The sequence below is a fragment of the Sinocyclocheilus grahami genome, unplaced genomic scaffold, assembly GCF_001515645.1.
Source record: "Sinocyclocheilus grahami isolate Dianchi unplaced genomic scaffold, SAMN03320097.WGS_v1.1 scaffold85.1, whole genome shotgun sequence".
NCBI lineage: Eukaryota > Metazoa > Chordata > Actinopteri > Cypriniformes > Cyprinidae > Sinocyclocheilus > Sinocyclocheilus grahami.
The window spans coordinates 2,708,557-2,732,911 of NW_015505264.1; the positions used below are offsets into that span (position 1 = coordinate 2,708,557).

At 37.7% G+C, this 24,355-nt stretch overlaps 1 protein-coding gene across 1 annotated transcript in view; it reads left to right on the top strand.

The window, feature by feature from the left end:
* LOC107586786 (disco-interacting protein 2 homolog C-like) overlaps positions 1-24,355 on the top strand; it is a 128,763-nt gene that overhangs the window by 63,244 nt on the left and 41,164 nt on the right. Inside the window, exons 2-8 of the mRNA XM_016274308.1 lie at positions 1,816-1,887; positions 5,892-5,999; positions 11,413-11,538; positions 12,561-12,770; positions 21,484-21,618; positions 22,644-22,763; positions 23,094-23,291. Coding sequence (XP_016129794.1) covers positions 1,816-1,887; positions 5,892-5,999; positions 11,413-11,538; positions 12,561-12,770; positions 21,484-21,618; positions 22,644-22,763; positions 23,094-23,291 — 969 coding nt within the window. The remainder of the gene's footprint in view (positions 1-1,815; positions 1,888-5,891; positions 6,000-11,412; positions 11,539-12,560; positions 12,771-21,483; positions 21,619-22,643; positions 22,764-23,093; positions 23,292-24,355) is intronic.

Below are 24,355 nucleotides of genomic sequence, written 5' to 3' on the forward strand. Positions count from 1 at the left end.
ATCTTTAGCAAAGCAGCACGGAGGGCCGCTTCTGGGATGCATTTTACGTGCCGCAGCACAGCTGGTATAAACACAAGCATTGAATAAAGTGGCCGTGTCGGAGCCGTAATGCACTGCAGACGTGTGCAGTGTTAATAAGGGGTTATCCATCCAAGCTTTAATGGCAAGGAAAGCCCATTATACTTGAGAGCGACGACGTATCAGGTGTTTCTTGTAGGTTATAGTACATTAAACAATGATCATGTGATTGTTATGTAAGACAGGTGACCTGTAAATGGCAAAAAAAGTTTCCATTGCAGTTTTCGCAAAATATTCCTTTTTTGAATTTACTGAAAATCCACCTCATGCGAGCGTAACATTTTTTTGCGATTTATGAGAGTTTTTGCAAAATTGACGTGTTTTGATTGGGCGTATTTTCAATTTTCAATTTCAGTTTGCGCAATTTGAAGGGTAATGTTAACGCAGGTATTGAGAATGCAATCCCAGAATGAAAATTAGTACTTTAATTCAACAAGCATTAAATCGATCAAAAGTGACAGTAAAGACATTTACAAAGTAACAAAAGATTTTTATTTCAAATAAAATGTAGTTTTTTTTTTTTTTTTTTACTTTCCTTTCATCAAAGAATCCTGACAAAAAGTTTCCCGGTTTACACAAAAATATTCAGCACAACAGTTTTTAACATTGATATGATGAGAAATGTTTCTTGAGCAGCATACTAGAATGATTTCTGAAGGATCATGTGACACTAAAGACTGGAGTAATGGCTGCTGAAAATCAGAATCAGTTTTGCTTCACAGGAATAAATTATATTTTTTAGATATATTTAAATAGAAAACAACAGTTCTTTAAAATTGTACTAATATTTTACATTACTGTTTTTACTGTATTTTTAATCAAATAAATGCAGCCTTGGTGAGCATTAGAGACTTCATACAGAAGCCAAACGTTTGAATGCCAATATATATTTAATTCAGTAGCAGAAAGTATTAATACAAATAATTCAGTATATTAATTAAAAATCTTTAGGTATGGTGGATGGATACGTTTCATTCAGCGGCAGAAAGAATCAGCAAAATTGATTCAATATAATTATTGAAATGGTCATATTTTCTGTTATTTTTAGTAGATGGATGCTTTTATTTTAAGTACCAAAAAATATCATAATTAAAATGGCATGTTTTACATTGTGTGGTTGTGTATTTCAGTGCTTAGAAGTTTTACATTGTTAGCTTAGCGCGATGAATCATTCGTTTGTTCTGCTCATGAACAGCGCTATGTGTGTGCTGTTCAGCATTAAAAGTCAGAAATTGATACAATTTATTATTCTACCTTAAAAGGCAGCTGCCTATGTAGGCAATAGACAGTGAGGCGGCTCGCTAGGTTTTGTAACAGAACTATTGATTTATTGTAGCTCTCTCATTTAGTTATTCTGTCACTTGTCGAGTCTCTGCTGTGCTCTCGTTATGCACCAGATCTTTTCTTAATTTCCACGCAAATGTGACGGCCCAGTCGCCTAATGCTTTGTGACAAGTCACAAAACCTTGTTACATTAATCATTGCAGGATGTGCTCTCCGTCACCCACACCGTCCGGATGGTTTCCTCAAAGATCTGCCCAAAACACCTTACCTAACCATTTTCTGAAAAAATATGAAATGTTTTCCAAACCAAAAATGGATATCCTGAATAAAGCAGGAGGCGTGGTGTCATTCTACAATTATAATTCGCTTAAGCAAAGAGCCGATTGTGATTTCTTTGTTTTTTATGTTTATAAAGGCTGTTTGCACATTTTTGATGCTCCCTTTCTCTTGCAGGCGACATCACTCAGAAAGGATATGAGAAGAAGAGGTCAAAACTGCTCGGGGCGTATCTGCCCCACCCTCCAGGTAAGAGCCCCAACTCTCACCTCACATTTAAAGGGTCACAAAGTGCGTTTGTACCCATTTGCACAGGTTTAAATAGCTGACAGAACCAGCTTTTCTACAGCAGATGGGTTTGCCTTCCCTTCTCTCATTTAAACAGATCCTAAAAACCTGCAATGGGAATATTTCCTGTGGGCTAATATTCTAGGCATTAAGATCTCAAAAGATGGATTTCACAGTCGTTCTCTCATACTTAAATGAGCAATGACTTTTGTAGGGCCTCCTAGGCTGCATTACTATGCAGATGGTAAGGTTGCACACCTATATATCCACCTTTATGCAGGCTTATGGGATTTAAATGCCCATTTTATTATTTGACAGGCAGGAAGCTTAGAGAATGTGCATGATTTGAAGTATCATTCATGTTCGTAGCACTTAGAGGTTTGTTCTCATCCATAACCCTATAATATGAATGTTTAGATGTAGGTTAGATGATCAGATATCTGATTTAGAAACATTCAAAAGTGGCCTAAATCAGATGTATAAAAATTGATTTTATAAACATCTTATACATGGAGTTTAACAAATTAGAGTTGGCTGACAGTCTAAATGCATCCTTAAAGTCTGAAGCTCCAACAGCTCTATTTGGTCTCTTCACTCCTGTGAAAATCTTATTTGGAAAGCAAGGCCATCCATAACCCAGGCTGGCTCCAGACTTAATCAGTCTATTTGCCCGCTTTTTCTTCAGTACTGCTTTAAAATGAGCTGATAAGTGACTGTAGGCACCAGAATTAAGAGGCTCCTCTAAGCTCTTCTCAAGAGCTTCATAAAAGGTGCTTAGAACTTTTTTCTCTCGTTTCATTGAACTGAAACAACCCCTTCTTATGAATATTAGTGGAATCTAATGAAAATGAATGTTCAGTGTTGCTTTTCAATAAGGGATTCCTCAGTTGATCACCCTGGTCACTCGTTTAAGTGCACTTAAAGTAAATACTTTGGATTTACATTTAGACTATCGATAAAATGCAGAGTCTCTGCTGATCAAGCGTCTCCGACTTCAGAAGGCATCAGTCTTTAAAAGCACACCGGCATCATTCAAATTAAGAGCTCGGTAGAGTAATTGCTTGGTGTCATTTTAAGAAGAACTGTGCTTTTTTCTAGATGAGGTGATTTCTTCTCTTTTACCGTTTTCCCAGTCAGGTATTCAGGACAATACATTTAGACAAGTTTCATAATCTCTTCTTGCTTTGTGATTTGAAACTATGAGTGTGTTCCATGAATTCAAATGCTTTCAGTGAACCGAAAAGTCGGATTCAATAATTAATTTACTAAATCACTCAACAAATGTTTATGAAACACTTGTAAAATATATCGATAAATATTTAAATATTGCCTTTCTCTGGAATTATTTTAATATGGTGCATATAGCCTAGATAAAAATTTAAATTTTCATGCTTTTTAAAATAAATTTTGTGCATGTGTAAAACAAGCCTTGTTACTGTTTTTTATATTTTAAAGTCACCTTTTTGAAGGCATATTCAAGGCAAATGCATAAATATCAAGTTGTATGTCTTCAAATGGTTGAACAAATATTAAGATATTAATATGTATAACAGCTGTATCACCCAGCCCTACCAATAAAGTTAGTGCTGCTTTTATAGTTTGGTAAGAATTTATGTAACTTTTGAAGGTCTCTGATTTGTGCTCGGCGTGTCTGGCTGCATTGTTGATTAGCACGGCTTCTGTTGCCATAGCAACAGGCAGCCCGCATGTTCCCAGTCTGGCTCCCAGTGAAAAAAAAATATACATGACATCATGCTCGGGCACAAAGCATGTATCGTAGACTGTGGGGCGAAGAGCGGCATGCGCCAGACTCAATGCGATGCCTTCATTCCTGCGGGAACTGGTGTTATTTAACAGTCCCGTAAAGGCATGAACTTGCGTTTAATAATCAGTTGTTTTATGTACTGGAGCAAGGGAACGTGGCACAGTGACACCTCCCTCAGTGATTGTGTGTGTGTGTGTGTGTGTGTCTCCTAGTTTTTAAGAGCATCCGGTTACCAGCACAGAGGAGAGATTGTCTCCGTGGCTGCCTTCGACTGAATGACAGCCGTACTTAGACGTTAACCCAATCAGTATTGATCGGTGACTGTTAACCCTCTGCTTTTTAGTAGGAGAAAGACTGTGTGTTCATAGTACGTGAGTCAGAAATGCACCATCACATCCTCCGCTGCATGAGCTGGTGCATGATTCTGACTTAACCTGCTGTCTCACCTTCTGCCTTATTGAATGAATAAATCCACCCGCTGGTGTCTTAGGCTATGTCAGCACGGGGCCAAAATTGATTTCTCCGGCCTGCACGCAGAGCTCTTGGCTGGAACACTGAGCGCAACCTGGGCCGTCTCACGTGTCCTAAAATCTGCCAGGAGGAGCAGAGTGGTGCTAAGCTCTCCGTTCTGAATCCAAGACAACAAAGAACAACAGAAGAGAACAGAGCTAGCTCATCACAAGAACCATTGATATGAGTCATAGCCGACCAATCGCTGCTGTGTGTGCCTGGAATTAAATATTTGATCTTTTCTCAATCAGGGCTGCACTGGCATAGACACATTGGCAGATATGGCTCGTCTATATATGGCCCACATGGAATCAGCAGCCACAAAACTCACAGAACTCTCAACAGATTTCCACAGAATTTGAAAATGTTATTAGTAAAATCTGAAAATTCTCTGCTCTGCAGAATTAAACAGATTTTTCTTCAGAATTTGTTAACAAAAAGTTATATAGGACTGCCAATGTTTAAATTATTTTTCATATTTTTGCAGTTTTATTTTTAAATTTTATTTTACACTTCCAACCAAATGAAATCAAGTGTCAAAACATTACAATAGTAGAAAGATTAACTTGAATGTTTTGCACTTTTGTTGCCATTGAAAAAGAATATACTGTTTAAATTGGATAAAATAAGATATTATCCTTCAATAACTAGATAGTTATGTTTGTCAGTGTTTATAAATTATCTATTTTGTTTTGTTTTTGGATTGCTTATTTTTAGTGTATGTTTTCTGGATTGCTTGTGTTTTGTTTTTTGGATTACTTTTCTTTTGTTTTGCTAGTATTTATTTTTGTTTGTTTTACTTTTGAGATACAAACTTGCATTTGCGAGTCTTTATCTCCTAATTCTGACTTGTTTTTTAAATTCCAAGTTTATATCTCGCAATTCTGACTTTTTTTATCGCAATTCTGACTTTCTGATAGTCTGAATTGCGAGATATAAACTCGCAATTCAGAGAAAAAGACTCAGAATTGCGAGTTTATGTCATGCAATTCAGAGAGAAAAAGTCAGAACTGCGTCATAACTCGAAATTGTGAGTTTATATCTCACAATTCTGAGAAAAAGTCAGAATTGCGAAATGTAAACTCGCAATTGCGAGAAAAAAAAGTCAGACTTGTGAGATAAAAAGTCGCAATTACCTTTTTAATTTTTTATTCAGTGGCAGAAACGGGCTTCCATAGTTTTGCTTGTGTTTTGTTTTGTTTGGAATTTTACATCTCCAAGCGAAATCTATCATAAAACATTATAATGTAGAAACATTAAATGACTGTTTAGTATATTTATATATTGGCATAGAAAAAACATTTTTAAATTTGGGGAAAAAAAAGATTCTCTTTCCAATAATTAATAAAACCTCTATTATTGGTCGGTACTAATATATTGTGCAGCTGCTGTTGTAAAAAACAACAAACATTTAGGTCTGAAGGGGTGAGAGATCCAAAAAAGAGGATGACAATATATTACAAAGAAAAGCTGCGCTGAACTTAGAATGAGTCAAGAAAGTAGGTTGCCAATGAGAAATTGAAAGAAGAAACCGCTGATTAAAATGAGAACAAATCAGTGTACCTGTATCTCTTAGCCCATCTGTGCGGGAGAGTGTTACAGGAAGAGATCAATGAAGTGGATATGTAATAAATGAGTCCCTGGCTGAGACATGTAATTGTCCCTCTCTTGCTCTCTTTGTGTCCTTTAGGGCTGGAGGGGTCCATGGCACACGAGCGCCGGCCGCCCATGGCGTCCTCCGCTTCACGATACCACCGTAGACGCTCCTCCGGCACCCGTGATGAACGTTACCGTTCAGGTGAGTCAGCGGGGAGTTTATTCCAGCAGTGCAATGAGTGATTCATCATGATTCTAAAGCCCCGTTCACACCAAGCACGATAACTATAAAGATATAGTTCTAAAAATCATTCTCAATATTAAAGAATAGCAGAGTCCACACCACAACTATAACGATAAAGGCACAGAGAAACGATATCGTTGGAATCATTTTCAGAACGATTTTTTCCAGCTGATGAACGATAAAAACATTGACAGCCAATCATAATTCATCCTGCTATAACGAGCTCGAGAATTTAAAGCGGCAGACGCACGTGCGCTTAGAATAAACAGACGATATCGTTCCAGGGCTCCAGACTGTGATCAAATTTTGCGACTATTTTTTCTGCCGGTGTGACTAATTTTTGTGAGAGGTTGCACTGGTGCGACCACCGTGTTGTCCAACTCATAAGCGCTGCCATTTCTGTTGCATTTGAGAAACATCAAACGGCAAACTAAACGAAAGCGAAACTAAACCACGCTACTTTTCAGCTGCGCAGCGCGGATCGTTTATCAGATCGCACCGTGATGTAAACAAACTTGTCCGAGCTCAGAATAGCTTTACTCGGGAGCCAAAATTGATTTTGCGACACTGGTCTGTGCTGTGAGATCCAGCGAGAAGCGTTTGAATTCGCCACACAATGATGAGTTTGTTGCGAGATCTAGTGAGAATCATTCAAATTCTGCACAGAATTCTCTGTTATAAACAGCACTGACATAGCCTACGTCAGGAAACCAGAAGCGGTAATGCTAACTGTAACCATGGTGTTGCGGTAGAAATAGTCGAATGCATTACATTATTCATTTCAGGGTTTGTACAACCTTTTGAGAGAGAAATTCAAGCACTTTTCAATGACTTTCAAGCATTTCACACAACTATTGTGAAACTATCCAGCATTTTAAAGCTCTAAAATGATTCAATTTGAATGTTATTTTTAATGGGATGACCAAAATTATGTAAAATGTAAAAAATACTTCAAATCACAATTATAACCAGTAGACGGCAGCAGAGGAGCACTTATTGGCTTATTAGTCATTCATTTAATTTAATTTCTCGATATTTTGAAATTATAAAATCACTATTATAAAATATAAAATCATCAAGAAATCAGATTTTGTCAGAATGTTACACTTTTTTGTGTATGAAGGAAGAAAAGTCGTAAAGTGCCTTGAAAAACAAACTTTTCTTCAATTTGCTACTAAATCACACATAATCACTGAAGTTGGTCAGTTCCAGGGCTCGCAAAATCGCCTACCCGACGTCCCAGGGCTATTGTGTTTTCCAGTCGGGCTACCAAAATGTATCACCACTCTGCCCGACGGGCTATCTTAAATACAGATCTCCCGCAGGTCCTTAAAAACTCATAAAGTGAGTTGTATCAAACTTAAGGCCATAAAAAGTTTTAAATATGCTAAATGGTATAAGAAATGTCTTAATTATAAGTTAAAGAGGATCTTACAGTTGGGGACAGAAACACAAGAGTGGCGATACGGCTGGATTAAACTTCAAAAGGCAATGATGCCACTGAATAAATATGAGCGCTGCACGTTTCAAGTCAAAACGCGGCGCAGATGTCTTTATTTGAGTGTATCTGAAGGGAACCGACTGTCCTCAGAGACGTGTCGTTGGCATTTTAATTTCATTTGACCTATAATTCCTGATAAAGCAGCGTTTATTAGCGTGGAGCTGCTTTGTGTACAGCCCTTATCAGGGAAACCGCAATATTTCAGCACTCCTAAAGCACCACCTCCTGGCAGAGAAGGAATTTGCATTTCCAACAAGCCTTTCTTGCTGTTTATGGTCAGATCAATGCAAATATCAACTCATGTTTTTATGCAGCAAACACATAGAATTGTAAATGAGAAAGAAGTTAATGTGCCTTATAAAAATCTAAACAATTAAGACAGTAATATTTATAAATTTTAAATTTACATAATTTATATGTTCGATTTATCCCTTTTCATAAAAATGGTCTAAAGGCTGAAATGCTGTCGTATACGATTTTTGTTTTTGTGAAAACCTGTATCTGAACTGTAAATCATGTAATTTTATGGCTCAATACTGTATGTTACCATAGACATTGTCCAACCCCATAAATGGCCTTAAATGTATTTTTTTTTAATTCTGCAGATACCCTGTAAATAGTGAAATAAAATTCCTGCCTTCATATTTGTTGATATTTGTGTATTGAAAATATTTTGATTGACATTTAAACTCCTATCTGATTTTCTAAATTTAAAAAAGGTATTTAATTTGGGCTAGTTAAATACATTTTCGGGCTACCAAAATCTGAAGAGTACCTGCCCGAAGGGCTACCAGGGATTTTTAAATTTTGCGAGCCCTGAGTTCCATATACTAGAAGAATAATGGTACATTTAATAAGAGTGGAATATATACATTTTCTATATAAACATGAGATTTTACACCTGTTACTGTTAATAAAAGTACATTTTGTATGCATCTTAACTCAAGCTAGTAATTTACTGTCAAATCTGTATAAACAATAAAAAAAGAAAAATGATCAAGAAATTAACATGCAATATTATTAGTAACTGCACTTATTAATGCAAAACGATAGTCATTTTATGATTAAATTATCTATATTTTAATACTCCCACACACCACCCCCAGTGCTACCAAATCTGCTCCTGGTGCCACCATCTGTAGAACTTATACAGGCACGGTACGGCTCAGTACGGTTCACTTTTGGGGGGTTTTCCACTAGGTACAGTACCTGGTACTTTTTTTAGTACCACCTTGGTTGAGGTTCCAAGTGAACGTACCGTTACCAAAATGTGACGTGTAAACTCTGCTGATCACGGATTGGCCGGAGAGAATCGTCACTACCTGCGTCACTGAACTTGCGACACAAACACAACAGAACATCTAGATTTTAATCAGCACAGCCAGTGAAGGATCGAACGCAACTGTTGAACAAGCGCGCCTTTTTTAACGACCAAAAAGTGGCTGTTTCGCTGTCTGTTGAGGAAGTACAGACGTTCCTCTCGTTGATAGCAGAGGAGCGGATCCAGCAAGAGTTTGATGGGGCGAGGCAGAATGAAAAAGTTTTTCAGCAGTAGAGGCGGCACAAATATAAACGACCCGTGAATAATCCCGCCCACTCTAAAGCGGTACTGAACTGCAGTGGAAACGCAAACCGAGCCGAGCCGTTCCGTGCCGTACTGAGCAAAAAAAAAAAAAACTTGGACATCAAGGAAAAGAAAGAAATAATATAATTTTTCTTTAATATTAAAATAAAACACACACACACACACTCTGTTTTAAATGATAATGGTATAAATGCATGACATTTTAACAGGTTCATCCAAAAAAAAATGTAATGTACATATAGTATATATATGTATATAAATCATTTAAAACAGTGTGTTTTTTTTGCATGTCAGATTATGGATTTGTTTATCCCTGAATATGTCACTGGCCTCCTCCCTCTGGGCAAATATACAAATATTGATATATGATATGTACGTTTGAGAGATTTATCGGCCATAAGCTGTACATATTAAAATTGTATCTGTCCCTGTCCTGTCTCTGTATGTCCTTTAGACAGCCACATATGCCATACTGAGCAAAAAAAAACAAAAACTTGGACATCAAGGAAAAGAAAGAAATAATATAATTTTTCTTTAATATTAAAATAAAACACACACACACACACTCTGTTTTAAATGATAATGGTATAAATGCATGACATTTTAACAGGTTCATCCAAAAAAAAATGTAATGTACATATAGTATATATATGTATATAAATCATTTAAAACAGTGTGTTTTTTTTGCATGTCAGATTATGGATTTGTTTATCCCTGAATATGTCACTGGCCTCCTCCCTCTGGGCAAATATACAAATATTGATATATGATATGTACGTTTGAGAGATTTATCGGCCATAAGCTGTACATATTAAAATTGTATCTGTCCCTGTCCTGTCTCTGTATGTCCTTTAGACAGCCACATATTCAAAATAGAAAGATGAAAGATTAAAAAAAGGGTTCAGTAGTCATGAGACACAGCGTTTGAGCTTTTCGTTACGGAATGAGGTTTTGTGATTTATGGTAGATTTGAGGCAAGTTTCCCAACAATAAATACACATTTATTTTTGTATTTTTTAGTAGTGCTGAACAGCACATACCAGGCTTCAACCACTGTCTTTCTTTAATGACAACGTGGAATCAAAGTGGACCATATTTACAGTAATATTTACGTTCTTAATAAATGTCCCTGCTCTTATTGTGCACATTCTCAGCCTCTGAAGCCACTTTCCTCCTCTGGTGATGTCATCAAGGCCACACAGTTGAGGAAAAAAATTAAAATGAACTAATAATATCATCAGCTCCAGTCAAATCCATATGGTTATGTCAAACTCCATCTTATATAAACTACTCAGAAGTTTATATAATGAAAATGCAATTGAAACGTCTTAAGTGTAAGTGTCAATGCATTTAAGAAAAATAAAAGACATTTAAATCACCATTTTGCTACCCTTTTGGCTCAGAATGCATTTTGAAATTCACACTGCATTTTGCGACGATTATTACTTGGTTTCACGAAACAAATGCAATCTCAAGTCTTTCATACCCGTAAGTCTAAATGCATTTAGGAAAAGTGGCATTTAAATTATAATTTTGCTTGGACATGTTAAACATATCTATTCAATTTGGGTAATACAATTTCATTTTAATTTTGCAACTTATAAAGCATTAAAATATGTTTTAAATTTACATATTAAAACTGGTGTAGAAAATGGCAAATGTAAATTATATAATTGAATTTTAATTTTAATTTTGCACTAAATGTTGCACATATGTATGGGAAAATGTACATTTAAATACAGAAATACATTGCCATTTTACATATTGCAGTCATTTTGCATATTACATTTCAAAATGAATTTTGCTACCCATATGCTTCCATATATCAGTTCCCTTTAACTGCATTTGAAAATCAGAATATGAGCAAATATCATATCGGATTATTCATGGGCGTGTAAACACAGTCAGTGTGTTGATGGAATATGTTGTTCTGTATCTCATTAGAGAGTCCAAATAACAGCTTGGATTATTAGAGGCCGTGACTCTGCCAGCGTGAGGAGTGCAGCCGTGGGTACAACCTACAGTCAGCCATGGTGTCATCTCTCTCTCTCTCACACACACACACACACACACACACACACACACACACACACTCACTGAGATGAGTCAGTAATGCAAGATCACAGAAGGGCTGGAGGTGGTGGCTTCTCTCTCGTCACACACTCTCACGACCATCGGCCAGAGAGACTCATCTCATCCACGTCACTGTAAACACCAGCTTGGAGGTCAGCGGCTAGTTAATACAGATTCCCTTCATTTCATTTCTCGTTTTTTTCCCTCCTCAGACGTCCACACAGAAGCAGTTCAGGCAGCACTAGCCAAACACAAGGAGAGGAAGGTGGCCGTTCCCATGCCGTCCAAACGCCGTTCTCTAGTGGTACAGACCTCTATGGATGCCTACACCCCCCCAGGTGAGCTTCACACCTGATTCTAAATCATCGTTCATTTAAAGTCATCATGAAATCAAAAATAAATGGACTCTTTTTTACATTCTTAAAAGGAGAATTTGCCTAGAAAAGCCCAGTGATTATTTATTCACCCTTGTGTTTTTCTAAATATTTAAAGACTTTTTTAAAAGACTTTATTTCATCCTTGTGTTGTTCTAAATCTTTAAAGACTTAAAAAAAGACATCCACATCAATGGAAAGCTTATTTATTTAGCTTTCAGATGATGTGTAAATCTCAATTTCGAAAAATTGACCCTTATGACTGGTTATGTGGTCCAGGGTTACATATATTACTATATACAATATATATATATATATATTAGGGCTGGACAATAATTCAATATCAATATGTATCGCGATATATTTTTTTTCAATAACGATGATATGGTTTTTAAACACATTTCCGATATTTCGATATAGCCTACATTACCAGTGTTTCCCATACATTGATTTATTTGTGGCGTTTGACTTCGTTGAATAAACATGAGCACTGCACGTTTCAAAATCAAAACTTGTCGCGGGTGTTTTATATTAATGTATCTCTAAAGGGAAAGGACTGTCTTCAGAAAAGTTTCGATGGGATATTTATTTTATCTAATAAAGAAGTGTTCATGAGCGGAGCTGATTTGTTTACAGCCATTACTGGAGAAACCGCTAGTTCAGCCGCTCTTAAAGCACCTACTGCTGGCAGACAATCAGTTTGCACTTTTCATACTCTTTATACTGGCTATCAGCCTACACTTACACTACCAGTCAAAAGTTTTTGAACCTTTCTTTTCGTGGCCCTAATAATTTATCTTGGATGCAACTACATATTATTTTCTTGAAGAATTTTCTAGTTTATTTTGAAATCCCTCCAAAGGGTTGCAAATCCCTTTTCATGTTGACTTTAATCGCTCTTGTCCACCTTCTGGGCTGAGTGTTGAGTGGGTCTGAGTGACTCTCACTAGGCCTCTCCCCCCTCTCCTCTCTGCCCCCCCTGACAGACACCTCGTCCGGCTCGGAGGAGGAGGGCGGCCAGGGTGAGGGTACCCCCACCTCCAGCCAGGGCAGCATCGGCATGGAGCACTGGATCAGCCGGGCCATCCACCAGGGTTCCACCACCTCCTCCTCCTCATCTTCGACGCAGAGTGGGGGCAGCGGAGCTGCCGGGCGCCTGGCTGACGTCCTGGCTCAAACGCATGTCGGGAAATCAGGTAACGCCCCCTCAACAAGCCCCGCCTCCACATCTATCCCTCAGCCAGTCACTCCCACACTTCCTGCCATGCTTCTAAACCCCGCCTCCCTCGCCTTTGTGTGCTGTCTGCACCTTCTTTTGCTCCTTATCGTATATCTGTGCTGTTGTTGAACCACGCTAGCCATCATCAACATGATTCTCTGCTAATCACCCCTAAACTTGTGTCTTTCAAGAGGAAGTAATGAGTAACGTTTGTCTGTAGACTCTGATAGGTGCACGGTTCAACAGTAAGGATGGTCCAATACCAGTTTTTGGGCCAGATGACGAAACTGTCACAATAATTTAGATTCTGATTCTGATGATTTGTGTCACCAAAGTTGTGCAAATTATTTGCAATAGTCTTAGCGGCTTCAGTTATAATGAGTTAAATCATATGTCACTTTAAGCATTTGTTTTCCAGCAAAAGTGTGTTGAATTTATAGCCGTCATGGAGATATAATTTGTACCTCCAAGTTATTATATAAATGTAAACATAAATAATTGTAAATTAATTAATTATTTTTTATAATGATAAAAAATACATTTCTAAAAAAAACTATACATTATAAATTTTTTAGGTATTTTGTTTAAATGTAAAACTTATAATTTATATTGATTTATTTAATTAAATTTTGTATTAAATTTCACATTAATACATTACTTTCTGGCCCATATAAAACCCTGCTGCTAAAAATATATGTTAACATTTTTGCTATAATTTCTATATAATTCTAATAAAATTTATTGCTAAAATCTGTTAATGACCCCTGTCAATTCCTTTTGCACCTAATAAGGTTTTTTTTTTTTTTTTGCTTGTGTTAAGAAAACTTAACATGTAATAAAAAAGTGTAAATATATTTCATTAAATATAATATATAATAAAATACAGACAGGGCAGGTACAGATCTTCTGGTCTGACCGCACCAGCAGAAAATATACTTGTTGTTGGGCCCTGAGGTAACAATTAATTCAACACAGAGCCAGTTACATCTCCCCATTTTGTCTGTTTAAAGTAGTCCTGACTAGCCAGTGCTGCACAGATGGCAAATCTATCCATCCAGCTGATTTTAAATGTAAACAGAGAACGCAGCAGGAAGAGGAAAGAGTTTAACTGCCACTTTCCCCTCCTCCACTCAGAGGCCATAGAAAGAAAAGGGCTTGAAGTTGTAGACTGTGGCTAAGGGATGAGCTAGGGTGTTTTAATAGAGCTATGATGTTATGTAGGAGTGCCCTGTGGAGCAGTTTAATGTCTGAAGAAAGGAACTCATCTCTTTCACACTGTCCTGTTACCTCTCTTCATATTCCTTTTTATTTCCCCTCATGATTTGGTTGCCTCATCATTCTACCTCAGTTTCCCTTTCCTCTGTCGACTTTCTTTCCTCTTCTATCCTCTTTTCCTTCCACCATTTTGTTTCTTCTTAAGGGCATTTTACACGGTGCGCTATAGGCGCAATGTTTTACGATTTTACAAGCGCTATTTCATACTCACAAACACTGGCAAAAGTTGCCTGCCACTGATTTAGCTCAAGGCTAGCGACATCTCAGAATGAAACGATTACTGTAAATTATATTCTGTGTTACTTCCAAGTTGTAGATAATGACACTGCCCTGCTAAAAATCTTTTTTAAGGCCCATTCGCACCAAGAACGAAAACTATAAATATAACTATATTAGCGTTCTCACCTAAACACCCCTTGAATCTTTTCTCCCGATTTAATGCTCAAGCTATTTAATGTTGTCTAGATTCTGATTGGCTGTCAATGTTACTATCATTCATCAGCTAGAAAAAAATAATTCTGAAAGTGATTTAAACAATATTGTTCCTCTAGGACGTTATCATTATAGTTGTGGCACGGACTCCACTATTCTCATAGAATTAGGATGATTATTAAAACTTTAGATTTATAGTTATCATTACAGATATCGTCCTTGGTGTGAACCGGTCTTTAATCTGATCTACCTGGTCTGCCAGACTAGCCAAGTTGGTCTTAGCTGGTTTAGCGCGTTTTACCTGCTGAAAAGTGCCTAAAACCCATCCAAAAAACCAGCTGTAGACCAGCAAACCAATGTAGGCTGTTTTTGTTCAGCAGGAAACCAAATAACAAAATAAAATGACTTTTGTTTCTCCATAAAATAGGCTAACCATGAATAGAAATAAATGTGTTTGGTGGGCAGACATTTGCTATGTCTGAAAACGCTCATTATTTTACTCATTCATGTTGCGTGGGCAGCAGGGAGCGATTTTAGACACACCAACTCTGAAAGTGACAAAAAACATAAAAACTAAACAAAGTTGGATTGGTTGGAGAATAATGACACATAAAATATTCTGATTGGTCAATGACACATACATACAATCTTAGCGAGCTTTCAGTGCTACCTCCAACAACAAACTGGGAACTCGTGATTACCGTGTAAAAGAGCCTTTCGATCCTTTCCCTCCCTTTTTGTCCTCCCATATGATAATGTTGTGGTACCATCTAAAAGCAGACAACCAACCTCAAGAGAGTCAGTCGTGTTCGGAGCTCTCAGAACATTGTTAGTGCATATTAAGTAACACAGCAAGGATCTTTGGGTCATTTTTAAACTCACTGGACCAAGAACAAGTTCTGCAAGTGCTTCCCAGGTTGTTGCTTTTGTCCCATATTTGTCTCATACCGTTAGGAGAAACATGGCAGTGTGGGTGCTCCTTTAGGAATGCTCAATCATTCCCACCTCCTCCGTCCCACCTTCCCCTTCCATGCAAGATATCCAGAGTCCTCGGGACTCTGTTGGGAACATGGCACTGTCCATGCTCGGCTCATCAGCCCCCGTTCCTTCTGCCCCATCCATACCTGCGGTCAGCGAGGAAGCGGACGGCTCTAAGGTTCTGGTTCTCCCCCTTCCTCCCTTCCCCATCCAGGGCCGATCGCTCACCTCTCGTTGAAGAGGAAAACTATGCTCGGCATAGCAGAGAATGGAAACTCGCTGCGGCGCTCCTGTGAGTTTGGATCAGATCTTCTCTGGCCACCGCCCTTGGAGTCTGAGGGTCAGTATATGCCCCCCCAATGCACACACACACTTCCCCCAATCATCCGATCATCTAGAACATCTCTGTGTCCTCCGTGTAGTTCTCTCTGGAGTCTGAGGGACGATGGGCCCCTCGGTGTGTTTGTGTTTGGAGTCGTGTGCTGTAAATTTTATGACCTGATGTGTCTGATCGTCAATTCTACTGTGTATGTACCAATAAGTGAGAGAAACTTTCTGACAACAGTTCTGTTGTATTTTAGATTCGGTCTATCTGTGAGTAGTGACTGTGTATATTGTGTTTTTTCTAAATATATATGTTTTTTTTATTAAATTATAAAGTGCGAAAAGCTGTTTTCAGGCTTTTAGTCTGCTTTTAGATGTCCATTCTTTGTCTCTATGTGCTTATCGTTGTTGTTCTTTCCTGACCTTGTGTTTTTTAAAGAATAGTTCACTTAAAATTGTTTAATTCTGTCATAATTTACCCTTTATGTCTTTCTGAACCAATCTGACTTTCTTTCTTCCATGGAAGACAAAATTATGAATTTCTAAAGAATGTTCATGCTGCTTGTTATGGTGACCAGGGGTGCCATACAATCATCGTAAAAGTAAACTGGACAAATCATATACAATATTCCAAGTCTTCTGAAGCCATATGATACATTTATGTGAGTAACAGACTGAAATTAAGTTATTTTTCCAATAAAAAAAAAATCATACTTGTTGGCACCATTAAATTTTATTGTATAAAAAAGAGCAGCTTAGACATTCTGCAAAATCTTTTTCCATAGTGGAAAGAACATTGTACAGGTGTGGAATGACATGACGGTGAGTGAAAAATGGCAGAATTATCTTTTCTGTGTGCACTATTGCTTTAACTCTCAGTGTGTTGTCACTATCTGTGTATTTATCTGTTAAATTTGCATGATTATTTGTTTAAATGATGTAAATTGCATTGACGTTTGAAATGTTTACTGTTTAACTAGTGTATAACCATTGAAGTTATTTTCACATTGAAACAGGACAATACTAACTGCTATTTAAAGGTTTGGGGTCAGTAAGATTTTTTTTTTTTTTTTTTTTAAAGAAATACATTTATTTAACAAAGATGCATTAATTTCATCAAAAGGGACAGTAAATTCATTAAATTCAGCTTTGCATCACAGGAATAAATTTAAAAATGTAACTTTATATTCAAATAGAAGTTATTTTACAATGTAATAATTGTTCACAATATTAGTGTTTTACTGTATTTTTGATCAAATAAATGCAGCCTTGGTGTACATATTTCAAAAATATAAAAACAATTCACAGACCCCAAACTTTTAAACTGTAGTGTTTATTGGTATTTTGATAAACTTCTCATGTAATTTACAATACTCTATTTATAGGCTATGTTTTGAACAGTAATTGAATCAAAACTGTTCACATTTTAGTAGAATGATAAAAGAAAATTGGCTGTAATATTTCTTATCCATCCCCCCAGACTAGAAGGGTTGTGTTTGTCTGGGGTTTTCTTGTCTCTGTGACGCAGATTTGCCAGCAGGTTCCCTCACGTGACGCAAAACGTCATTTTTATTTGTCCTCCTACGAGCACCTCTGGGCTTTGAGGAAACTCCTTTTCCAGCACATTAGTGTCCGTGTCACTGAAGAGCAGGGGGGTGGGGTGAAGAGAGAGAGAGTGAAAGAGGGAGAGAGTTTGGATATGGGTTATTTTCAGCCTGTTACGTAAGCACTCTAGCTGCTGGGTGTTTTCTCGTACACTCATCACTGATGGTAGAGGCAGGAGACGAGGCAGAGAGGCCAGTGATGAAGCAGGAGACGAGGTGGAATACAAGGCAGGAAGGTCGAATATAAGGCAGGGAGGGAGTCAGGAGACAGGAGATTAGAGCTGGAGATCGATTTCCCAATTTCGATTCAGATTCACAAAGCTCTCATGGAAATTTGATTTAATTTTGATTAGATTCCAATTCATTTAGTTATATTTTAATAATTTTCCTTACATATTTTTACAGGTTTCAGACTAGTAACTTGTCTTTTTGAACTGTTCTTTAAAAGAAGAGTCATTTGTTTCAGGAATTGGGCTCCACATGTCATGATGTATGTTATTGATTCAAGAGTTGTTTGTTCATGAATCGGTCTGCACTGGTCACACTGTTTGTGTTTGATTCACTAAACATCCAGCTTATGTCCCTGAATCAGGATACATAGGTCGTGCTGTTTGTTTTTGATTCGATAAAAAGAAAGGCTCACAAGATTAATTTGTTTGAGAATTGAGCCACACGTTGCACTGTATGTTTTTAATTCGCGCAAAAGAACCAGCTCCTTAGAGTAATTTGTTTCTGAATTCTCTAGACATTTTGATTTGCTTAAAAGAACCAGTTCTTAAAGGGATACTCCACCCTAAAATGAAAATTTTTGTCATTAATCACTTACTCCCATGACGTTCCAAACCCGTAAAAGCTTTGTTCGTCTTCGGAACTCAGTTTAATATATTTTGGATGAAAACCGGGAGGCTTGTGACTGTCACATTGACTGCCAAGTAACTTACACTGTCAAGGTCCAGAAAAGTAAAAGCATTGTCAGAATAGTCCATCTGCCATCAGTGGTTCAGTCTGAATTTTATAAAGCGATGAGAATACTTTTTGTATGCGAAGAAAACAAAAATAACGACTTTATTCAACAATTTGTCTCCTCTGTGTCTCTCCACATCACCGTAGCGCCATTTTGGAGAATATCCACTGAACGCATGCAGCGTACGCTCTTCTGTGTCAGCCGCGCCACACGGATGAGCTGTTTTCATTCAAATCAAAGCGTAACTACACGTAGAAAATGTATCCTTGTGTCGCGGCTGACACAGAAGAGCGTACGCTGTTTGCGTTCAGTGGATATTCTCCAAAATGGCGCTACGGTGATGCAGAGGAGACGAATTGTTGAATAAAGTCGTTATTTTTGTTTTCTTCGCGTACAAAAAGTATTCTCGTCGCTTCATAAAATTCAGATTGAACCACTGATGGCAGATGGACTATTCTGACGATGCTTTTCGTACTTTTCTGGACCTTGACAGTGTAAGTTACTTGGCAGTCAATGTGACAGTCACAAGCCTCCCGGTTTTCATCCAAAATATCTTAAACTGTGTTCCGAAGATGAACAAAGCTTTTACGGGTTTGGAACGACATGGAGGTAAGTGATTAATGACAACATTTTCATTTTGGGGTGGAGTATCCCTTTAAGAGTCAGTTGTTCATGATTCATACTACACTGATCTCAGTTTTTGTTTTTGATTCATTAAAAACAACTGACACATAGGAGTCATTTGTTTGGGAATTAGACTACACTTTTCATGCTGTATGTTTTGATTCAGTTCATAAGAGTCATTTGTTTAAGAATAAGACTTCACTAGTAATATTTTATGTTTTTGATTCACTAAAAAAGCTACGCTGGTAGTCACATCAGTTCTTCAGGAGATGAGAGAGAGTAGAAGTAGTGCTGATGGTGGATGGAAGCCAAGTCCAGGGGTTGTGCCCTTCCTTAGTCACGTTCTCCATCACAGTCCCCTTCTGTGCTTGGCGCAATTCCTCAGACAGGAGGCATCTCGCTCACTCACTTTCATTCTGTCGCCACTAGTGACAGCTTGACTTATCTCTCCCAGATATATGACTAATACTTCAGTTTATATTTATACATGATAACACTATATATTTATATATTTATTTATAAAGTCAGTCAGAAACAAGCTGATTTATGGAGAAATAGAGCTATAAATTTACTGTGAGTCTCTATTGAAAAGCACTAAAATACACCACTCTGTCTAGTTATGATATTAATGTATCATATCAGTCAGATACAACTCAGGGTCTACATAAAACGTTATTACATTGAAAACCATCTATGCTGAACTAAAGCTAAGTAGCTAAAAGCCTCTGACTGTGTTGTCCTTGATCACAGTGGACGTTTCTGTTAGGGCCGTTTGGGTGTTTTATGGTGGAGGAGGAATAGTGCCGCCTCATTGGCATTCTCCTCATTCCCGGTGTCGAAATTACACATGGACGGTTATTTCTCTCTGAATGGCTCGATTGGAGCACAGGATATAATGGAAGGAAACTTTTATGAGCTTTTAGTGAAAGGCACATCCATTGACATCTGCCGTTTGAAATTGTGCAAAAAAGGTAAATTACATTTATTTAGTCAAACGTTAGACAGCACAAACTCTGTAGGGGTATCATAATGGTAATATGTGGTGGCCAAGGGCACTGAATGTGAAAGAGACATTTCAGAAGCGAGCTGAGGGGAATGAGAAAGAGGCTGCAGACAGCTGAGAATTTATGATCGGAAGGGGAGGGTGAACGGCAAGAGAGAAGCCCAGCAGACTCACCGAGTGGAAGTAAAAGGGACTGTAATTAAGGAAAGGATGAAAAAGCTCTCCTCTGTGTCTCTTGCATTCCATCCGTCTCTCCATTTCTCTGAGACATGTGCATAATTTGCTCAAAATCACTTCCTGTCTGCCCCAACCCTCTTACTTTTAGTCATAAACAATGTGCCAAGTGTGTCAGGGCTCTGTATCAAAGCCAGGTAGGACTGAAATCCTGTTAGAACAACAAACCAGTTGGTTTATAGGCGGTTCCATTTGGTTGGTCAAGCTGGTTATGCTCTGTATAACATAGACTGATCAGCCAATGATAAACGTGAACCAGATGTAAATTTTTTAAATATGATAGCTGGTTTAAAGCTGGTCCACGTTGGTCATTAGCTGCAACAGACCAGTTACCAGTTGGTTTATAGGTGGTTCAAGTTTAGTCAATGGCAGGTCAAGCTGGATACTTACTATATAATATAGATTTATGAGCCAATGACCAATTGACAATTTTTTTTTGGAACATGATAGCTGGTTTAAAGTTGGTCATTAGCTGCTTATAGGTTTTCAAGTTAGTCATTGGCTGGACAATGGCCAACTCAGATTGACTGGTGTATAATATAGATTGGTCAGCCTGCAACAAACCAGTTACCGATTGGCTTCTAGGTGGTTCAAGTTGGTCATTAGTTGGTCAAGTTGGTTATGCTCTGTCTAATATAGATTGATCAGCCAATGACCAACTTGAAATAGCTATACATTTTTAGAACATGATAGTTGGTTTAAAGCTTGTCCAAGTTGGTCATTAGCTGCACCAAACCAGTCACCAGTTGGTTTATAGGCGGTTCAGTTTGGTCATTGGTTGGTCAAGCTAGTTATGCTCTAAATAACATAGACTGATCAGACCAACTTGAACCAGATGTAAATTTTTTAAATATGATATCTGGTTTAAAACTGGTCCAAGTTGGTTATTAGCTGCAAAAAACAGTTAACAGTTGGTTTATAGGGCGTTCAAGTTGGTCATTGGCTTGTCAAGCTGGTTATTCACTGTATAATATACAGTTGGTGGATTAGCCAATGACCAACTTGATTAACCAGCCATACATTTTCTGGAACATGATAACTGGTTTAAAGCTGGTCCAAGTTGGTCATCAGCTGCAACAGATCAGTTAACTGGTTTATTGCTGGTTTAAGTTGATAATTTTTTGGCCAATATATATGATACAGTGAATAACCCATTTGGACCAGTTATACACCAGCTTCCCATTCCTCCAAACCACTTAAGCTGGAGTTTCTTATTCTGCATTTTGATTCCTTCTTATCTTTCCAAACCCAGAGAATCACTCAGCCCCTCCGGACGTCACCACCTACACCTCCGAACATCCCGTTCAGGTAGAGAGGCCACAGGTGTCCACCGTACCCCGGACCACACCCAAATATGGCAATGCCAAACTCATGGAGACCGGAGATGGTGAGGGCACGAGAAATGTGTGTGAAAGAAAAGGAGTGAAGTTTTAGAGACAGTAATGACGTTTTCATTTAAAAAATCACAATGAGCTTTGAAAGATTTACATGAACCGTTTTCCTCAATCATTTTGACAGCCCATCTAGCATTTCTATTCCACCCTAACTTTATTTATTTTGGCAGATGGTTTTATACAGAGCAACTTGCATAAAGTCCCCCTGCAGCAACCTGGGGTTAAGGACACAATGGTGGTAGCTGGTATAAATGCTGCAAAAGTATTGCTTATTGTTAGTTCATGATACGCAAAGCATTACAGTGTGTAATGCTTTACGTATCAAAATACAATTACAGTATGCATTTTAAAAGCACACAACTAAATTATTAAAAACTAACTGAAATATAAAAATGAACACAAATTCAATAATTCTATAGTAGTATGTAAACAATACAAAAACAACACTAGTTGATATTTAATGCTTGAATGTTATCAAATTACTGACGCTTTATATATGTATGTGTTATAATGGTTGATGTAGTTGTAAGTTGTATGTAAGCCCTAGAGATGATAGAAACAGTCTTAAATCTGCTCTGATGGATCCTCTGTTATGGAGCTGTGATTGAGGGCATTGATCCCACTCTTATATTATTACTCTTTAATTTGATCTCTTGGGGACGCCCCTGAAGGCGCATTTGACTGCATCTGTCAGAGGCATTAATCAATAATGTTTGTAAAATTGATTTGTTTGGGGTAAGATGAAAATTGAGGTGTTGGATACATAAGTAAACACAGCAGAGGGGAGTTGATCATCTTCATTGTGCACATTAAGCTATCCATCTAATCTGTTTATGGCCAGTCCTTTAAACCCAGACAGCCTTCTGTGTGTGTGTGTGTGTGTGTGTGTGTGTGTGTGTGTTTATAGGCTCGTTCAGGTAGATTCAGGAAATTTGATTCATGTACAAATGGTAATATTTTTTTTTTTTTCCAGGATTGTGTGTGCTTGTGTGCATTAACACATGTGTTTCCTCCTTAGGCGTCCCAGTTAGCAGTCGTGTTTCGGCTAAAATCCAGCAACTTGTGAACACACTAAAGCAGCCCAGACGACCTCCGCTTCGAGAGTTTTTTGTTGATGATTTTGAAGAGCTCCTAGAAGGTGAGTGTTTGTCTCAGCATAATAGTTTTTTGGAGCTTTTCTGAGCTTTTCTTATAAACAAACAAATAGAGACATACACAATACCTGATTTGCAAACAAATCATTCTTTTGAATCGGTTCTTCTGATCTTGAATCAATCAATCAATAGAATCAACTAAGTGGTCAACATTTAATTAAATATATCTCGACTACAAAAACAGCAGTGATGAGTGATGATTCAAATTAACCGGTGATTCAACAGTTCACGGATCATTGAAACGAACCAGTTCAACAAAAACAACTATTTTTTGGGCTCCCTGAATGACCATGTTTTGCCTCGTCTGTTTTCAGTCCAGCAGCCTGACCCCAACCAGCCACGGCCGGAGGGCTCTCAGATGGTCGCCATTCGAGGGGAACCACTGGGAGTGGTCACTAATTGGCCACCATCTTTAGAAGCTGCACTACAACGCTGGGGAACCATCTCGCCCAAAGCGCCCTGCCTGACCACCATGGACACCAACGGCAAACCCCTCTACGTCCTTACTTATGGTAAAATAACCTTATTCAACTACAGCCATACATACAATGACCAACATCCGCATACAACCATACTGGAACAGAATAATAGATTTTCTCTCTTTTACTTCAGAATATTAAAACAGTCCACGTAGTCTGATATAGTGACCCCAAAAAATATTTGGACACTTAAGTCATGCATAATTTATGAATGTCTTATTTTTTATTATTATATTACTATATTTTATTTTGTTTTATTATTCAATTTTAGCATAACTAAAATATAATTTAATTATTTTTCAAACCATGTAGCTTCTGTTTATTTAAAAGAAATAGCACAAACACATAAAGTTAAAATTTTTACAAAAGGACAGTTATCCAATTTCAAATAATATAAAATATTGTTTAGCATTAAGATAAAAACTATTTAGACTATAAAGTCGTGCTTAATACATGAACTTTAAAAAAAATATTTAATTAAATTTCACTAACATTTCAAAAAAGGATAGTTTCAAATTAAAAGTGAAGTTGGGTACAGAAAAGCTTAATTTGTTTGCAGATGCCACTTGTTTAAAGGGGTCATATGATGCTGCTAAAAAGAACATTGTTATGTGTATTTGGTGTAATGAAATATGTTTATGCGGTTTAAGGTTCAAAAAACACATTATTTTCCACATACTGTACATTATTGTTTCTCCTCTATGCCCCGCCTTTCTGAAACGTGTCGATTTTTACAAAGCTCATCGGTCTGAAAAGTGAGGTGTGCTCTGATTGGCCAGCTATCCAGTGCGTTGTGATTGGCCGAATACCTCAAGCGTGTGACGGAAATGTTACGCCCCTACCATATTGTGATGCCCTGTCTGGCCGAAGTGATGAGACAAAAACATTAAAACCCATTGCATCGCGCCGCATAAACATAAAACCATGTCTGCATTTGTGATCGGAGAAATTACAAACTACAAGCGCTACTCTACACTACTCAAATCTCGCGATTGAATCGTCAGTGGCAAATACTTTAAATATAAAAAACGTACTTGCAGTCTGTGAGTCAGAACAGCCGGCATTGTAGTCTACTCTACCAGGATCAGGAAACAGTC